Here is a 6449-nt window from a genome sequence, read left to right on the forward strand (position 1 = left end):
TGGGCGAATGAAAACAAAAAGAAAACAAAATTTTAATCATTCCTGGTTTGTATGATAGCGAGTACATTTGTTAATTCATAATTCTAGACTGCCAAGAAACAAGCAAATGACAAAGTTGATAGCACCGATTTTATGCATAAAGCACATGGCTTCCCCATTATAAGGCTTTTAGAGATCCATTACAAGCTCATGAGATTTAATAATAATAAATCTATCAATATATTTCGCTGACTTCTCCCATGATTGCTCATAGACTCCTCCCAGACACGGAATCGAATTTTGTTTGTACTTATTATAGAATTATTCTTTGTGGGATCATGTCTTAATAATTGCAGAGCTTTTGCCTTTGAATCTTGAAAAAGATGTCACATAATCATTCAAATTTCAGACAAAACATTCAAATCAGCAGAGTTTCAGGCTCAAAAGGGTGGTTATTATTATATAAATGTATGAGATTAAAGACAATACAAAGTTCTTCCGTATTCCTAAAACACTGTAGCTCTATTCAATCTCTATTGGGTCTCAATGACATGTTTGAGACTAAGTTATTATTGATGACAAGAGGATTGTGATTCCCCATAAGATTAGTTTCAAAATTCTCTCAGCAAATCATGGCCATTCATGTTCCTGTTCATACTCTCTGTTCACTTTTACCTAAATAGCCTGCTTTCTGGAGTAAGGCAAGCTTGATGTCCTCTGGTCTTGTGTTTCCATGGCCTTTGTTCATCTGGAGAGAAACAAAAGATTCAAACTTTGAGAAACTAGTGAAAGTTTTAGTTGAAGAGGAAACGAAAAGTTAATGAAAGATGATGACCCAAACCTCTGAACAGTGGGCCTGCATTCCAAAATCTCCAAAACAGCTGAAGACACCATGCTCAATCTCCAGTCCAAAGGATTCCAATGTGTTCACTGTGGACATCAGTAAATTTGGATTTGCTTGACAGGCCATGTGTATGTTTAGATGCCATCCATCTGTTCTGTGAACTTCGAACTGACAGACAAAAACACAAATCAATTTTCAGTTTTGTCTTGAATAAGGATCAAATAGTGTGATCCTAAATATTGATAAAAAAAATTACACACAATCAAAATCAGAAACAACAACAATAATTATTATAGATTGTAAGAAATTAATACATTTAATTGAACAAAGATACCATATTTCAACTACCATCTACAAAAATGTTTTACAATCTCAATACTAATACAGAAATGCATCCCTCTTCACATCTTCCTAGTGTTGGATGTATTCAATCTAGAATTTTTATGGGTTGTTCTAACACAGCAACAGCCAAGATGCATTAGCTGTCTAACTGGTTAGGATACAATCTTAACAGGCTATCTAAGTTTCTCAAATAGTTTATCTCTGTATATTTTGTATAAGTTTATTGTGCTTAATTTCTGATATCAACTGTGTGAGTTTATTTCTTCCGCATTTCAGATCAAACTCTATGATCCATCATCAGAAAAAAGAAAACAAGACAAAGAAACAAACCATCTTCTAAGCTGTTCAAACCATCTTGCACATAGTTTTTTTAAAGTCTTATCTACTCAATTTGTGAATGGCAAGATGAGAGAACAGTACTTCTTGACAACAGTACTTCTTGAGAGATCCATGCGACACTTTTAGGGTTTGGCACCAGAGAAGATTTCTAAGTCAGACAATAACCTTACCATTCAGCAGAAGCTTACAAAATTCTTTTGGACCATGTACATAATTATATTCTGTCTTGCAAGGTTGGTCATACCCATATATCATTACATGCAACAAAAAATCTTAATGGCAGTTTGTACAGAAGCTTTACTGTTCAGTCTGAGAAATCACCTTAGGAATGGTTTTATCTGCAAAATATTGATCAGAAGCAGAGCCAAAGTATGGTCCATATGCTCTGAGATGTGCAGGCCACTCAGCTTGGGGTTGGAGCTCCTTATGCAAATGCCGAATTTGGCTTAGAAGCTGTTTAGTGTACTCGATTGTGTCACTCAGGATTGAAGTCCTGTCCATCTGGACAACAATAAAAAGTAAGACATTAAAAAAACTAAAATCAGCTTTGTAAACATTCTTGAAGGAATGTAGGATGTGATCACATTCCATTAGTTTAATGATCATCAATCATGTAATGTGATAAAAAAAACTTACTCAAATTCCTTCGAAAAGCATACTAGTAGTTTGTAACATATACATATACATATACCACTTTCTGTGTATATACCTTGGTTATGGTGGGCACAGCAGAACGAAGCATACATAGCCTCTCATTAAGCCTCTTCCTTCTCCTCCTCTCTGCATGCAAATTCTTAGCTGGTTGTCCTTTGCCTTTGGTCCCACCACCTGATATGGGTTTGACATGACTGGGACTTGCTCCACCAGCAGTTAAGTGCTTCTTCAAAGGGTTCTTAACACCATCATCTTTGCTAGCCACATTTTTTTCTTTTAATGTCTTTGCTTTCTTTATGATTCTTTGCCCCTCTGTTACATTATTGGTCTGCAGGCTGGTTTTGCAGTTCGGGGGGGACTGCAAATCACAGTAAGCTTTTGTTTTGTCTGATATACGCAGGTTGAAATCATCAGAGGCATTATGCTGCCCTCTTGTTCTGTCAAAATCCAAAGTCTTGTCACCACTGTGGTCACTGCTATTACTCTTTGTACACAGTGATCTTCCGTTCTGTTCAATATCTTGATACGGATGGAAGCCTCCTGTGACATAGCAGGAGTCTTCTGTTGTTGTGCTTCTCGAAAACTTTTCCTGCATGCCATCAGAACCAGCATGGGAATTGGAGCAAATCAATTCAAGCTCCTTCTGCAAGCTCAAGGCTTCAAATTCACTCCAGTCAAATTTTGAGTAGTTACAATAACCACTGTGATCCCAAACATTATCTCCATTAACAATTGCAGCTGCATTGGGTACATTACTGGAGTTAAAAATCCCATGAACTGGAGTACTACCCTCCAAAGTATTCAACATAGAATTGTCAGCATTGGTGAAATCAGTGTCAAAAAATGGCAAGGATGCAGCAGAATTTAACAGCTCGTTATAATAACCAGTACTACTCCACATGTCTTCTGTGATGGCTCTAGTCCTGAAAATTTGATCAAGCCCATATCCTTCCAAAGCCATCCTCGCTGTTTAACACCCACAAAAAACAAGTTCCAAATACAAGAGACAAAAAAAACCTATATGATCATGAAAATTTTCTCGTCTCAGAGACCCCCCCAGATCAAAAGCAAGAATCAAAACCAAAACCAAAACTTGATCTGATCTGTAATATCAAGAAACAAGAGCAACTTGAAATACTTTCCAGTTGTGAATGGAATCATGACATCCTTATATACCAATATGGCAAGAATTCAGGCCTTTTTAAAAGCTTTTGTTTATCATTTGCCTTGACTGGGTCTTAATTTCTAAAATTCCACCTACCTCAGCCAGTAGCCCTGGTAGAAAAAAACAACCCTTTGTTGGCCTGATTGAACAATACATGCATGCAATGCAAGGCAGGTACTTTGCATTCTGCCACAACTCTGAGCATAGGGCGGCCCCACTACCGAATCAAGTGGCAAATCATATCAGGCGGTACCAAATATGTTTCTTTATTTTTTTAGGTTTTTTTTTTTTTTTTAATCTCTGAGCAAAGCAGCAGCTGAAAGCAAGGCGTCTCGACTCCTGCACCCTCTTCACCTGCTCCCCCTCCTGGGGAAGGGGCAATCAATCCCCTCTATTTCTACCCTTCCATACCCGATTTCCATTTCCTATTTTTTTAAACCCTAAAACTTAATTGACAGACAGTTCACCCTTTTTAACACTGTAGAAATATGATCAGGGAGGATTGAGAAGAGAGGAAATTAGGGTAAAAAGTGACAAATATGTAAATGTTGATTCTTATGCTGTCGGTATTGGATAACTAGTCAGCAGCATTTAGTGTTTGTTAAATTTGGAATTGGTTTCATCTTTTGAAGAATTGAGTAGGAAGGACTTTATGATAGATTTATAGATATAATGGGATTCGTTACATATTGAACAAAATGATTTGTTTAAGTATATGCATATTTCATTTTTATTCTCTTTCAAATATGAAATTAGGTTTTTATTATTTATTTTTTTTAACAATTCAAGGGTCTCTCCATAATCTAGTTCAATCTAGTATAGTCTAAGCCTCTCCTAGGGCGAGACTAATTTTTAGGATGATGAGAACAACTTGTAAGTTATCATCATCTAAGATTTTGGGCGAGACTTATCTCTTTAGGGATGACAATAATGTTCATGACCACCATCATCGAGTAAGCTTGTGCGTAAGCTCTCCTAGAGAAAAACTAACCTCTTTAGGGATGACAACTATAGCCCACAAGCCACCATCATCGAGTAAGCTTGTGCACAGTATTAACCAGGAGACCTAAATGGGAAGAAACTTAAGCCCAAGTAGCCAACCATGCCACCCATTTGGGCTTACATTTTTTATTTTTTATTTCTTACCTAAAAAAATCAATTTTTTTTTTTTGCAAACATTAATTTTCTAAAAAAAAATTTGATGATATATTTTCTCCTTTAGCTTTATCATCTTGATGATGAATCACAGAGTGTGATTTGAAACGTTGATGCTAAAAAAAAAAATCTACACAGCTGAATCCAAAAGCATATATGAACATTAATTTTATTATATCATTGTATTTTTCTTTATTAAATCAAATTCATTTTTTTCACACATTAATTTTTATTATGTTGTACTTTTTAATGGGTGAATTGACATAAATGAGTCGTATCCCATAAATTATCTAATAAAAAAAAAATTAAATGATTGTTCTATAGAAGAGTCAATAGTACTTATGTATCATGTGTTATATATCAACTTAACATTTCTATTCCTATAGTATTTTAACTATAGTTTAAACTTCATTCTTACTAATTTATCACTCCACTCCTACCTAACAACATCTTCCTCCATTCAAATTCCATGGGGAACAACCAACCCACACAATTTGAATTTGAAGCCCTAGCAACCATTTTTAGAAATTTGAGAACCCATCATGCATTGCGTCATTGTTCCTCGTCTTTTTTTGCCCATTGCTCGAATTAACAAAAGCACTTGTAGATGATTATAGTATGTGTAGATAGAAGGCCAAACATCTTCATCATGAGAGAATGTAAGGTCCAACACCATGTCATCCACCACTTTTTTCAGCCTACCACACTATCTTGGATCTTGGCTTAATTAGTGTTTTGGCCACCAACTTGATGTAGTCTTTTGGTTCACCTAAATCTAACATAATTATGATGAACACTCAAGCAATGTTGGTGTCAAACTTGTACCTATGCACCAAAGACATAAAAGTTTTGTCCAATAAAATTAAATCACCAAAGATTATCAGATTGTTATTGTTCATTAAAATAATACAAATATAGTTTATTTTTAAATATTATTTAAGAAAAATAATAGACATTTTATAATCTAAATTAGTACTTCAAAATTTTAGTTTCCAATTTAAGTATATATTTCTTTAATTTTTGTTCACAATTTATTTAGATGTTTGAAATGAATAAAGTTCAATTTAAATATATTATTATTAGTAGATTTTTTTTTCTTTTTATTAAATACATATATATAAACATGAATTTTAATTAATAGACATAAGGTTTCCACAATTCATAAGAACATCAATTTTAATTTTTAAGTAACAATTATTTATTTTATTGTTTAGATTTTTTTTTTATAAAACTTATGTAACTTTTGTTTCTACTTAAAAAATTATCATTTATTATACAAAAATTGTTTGAGCTTGGCAAATATTTTTATGTTAATTGTTTTGTTAAATTAAATTATATACAAATAAGAAAACATAAAATTATTTATAAATTAAATTTATTTACAACTGTAACTCAATATAAATATATTATCACTTCCTTTGTTTGAGGAGTGATGATTATAAACAATAAATAATATGATACAAACAAAGGGGTTGGAAAATGCTCATCATCATTTATAAGAGACAAATCTAAAATAATAAATTAAAGTGATAGTCAATATCTTAGATTCAAAGTTTGATATGTTAGCGGTGCTAATCTTTTTAAGAAATGTATAAAGTTGTGATCCATTAAATTAATGCAAGACATTAATAAAAAATGAAATTTTATTTGTTATTTTATTTGTATATTAATGTGAATTTTTAAACATGGGAAATAGGTAATAATTAAATGTGTAAACTGGGTAATAAGATTAACAATATGAGTAAAAACTATATTTTTTTAATAAAGTTGACCTTTTAATTTTATTTGATAAAATTAATAATATTTATTATTTTCAATCAAATATTAATAGTGTAAAATTATTATCAAAACATTAATTGTTGTTTAAAATAAAAGTAATATATTTTTTATTATTTTTTTTTGAAGACAATTGTTTATTCTTAATTTCAATATTGTTGATTAATGTAGTGGATTTATTTTTGTTTGATAGGT

At 32.5% G+C, this 6449-nt stretch overlaps 1 protein-coding gene across 1 annotated transcript; it reads right to left on the minus strand.

Annotated features, from left to right (window-relative positions):
• Positions 1 to 411: 411 nt before the first annotated feature.
• Positions 412 to 3831, minus strand: LOC131044236 (transcription factor BHLH3). The gene is made up of 4 exons (XM_057977522.2): positions 2214 to 3831; positions 1826 to 2005; positions 821 to 991; positions 412 to 727 (listed from the first exon to the last, which is right to left on the minus strand). Exons 1-4 carry the CDS (start codon positions 3117 to 3119, stop codon positions 632 to 634), a joined length of 1353 nt encoding a protein of 450 aa, XP_057833505.1. The 5' UTR covers positions 3120 to 3831; the 3' UTR covers positions 412 to 631.
• Positions 3832 to 6449: the final 2618 nt, after the last annotated feature.

Source organism: Cryptomeria japonica, chromosome 6 (genome assembly GCF_030272615.1).
Source record: "Cryptomeria japonica chromosome 6, Sugi_1.0, whole genome shotgun sequence".
Lineage (NCBI taxonomy): Eukaryota > Viridiplantae > Streptophyta > Pinopsida > Cupressales > Cupressaceae > Cryptomeria > Cryptomeria japonica.

Coding starts and splice junctions, on each gene's coding strand:
- LOC131044236 (XM_057977522.2), bottom strand. CDS start 3,119: ATGGCTTTGGAAGGATATGGGCTTGATCAAATTTTCAGGACTAGAGCC. Junction 2,006..2,213: donor CTGTGCCCACCATAACCAAG/GTATATACACAG, acceptor ATTGTTGTCCAG/ATGGACAGGACTTCAATCCT. Junction 728..820: donor TGCAGGCCCACTGTTCAGAG/GTTTGGGTCATC, acceptor GTTTCTCTCCAG/ATGAACAAAGGCCATGGAAA.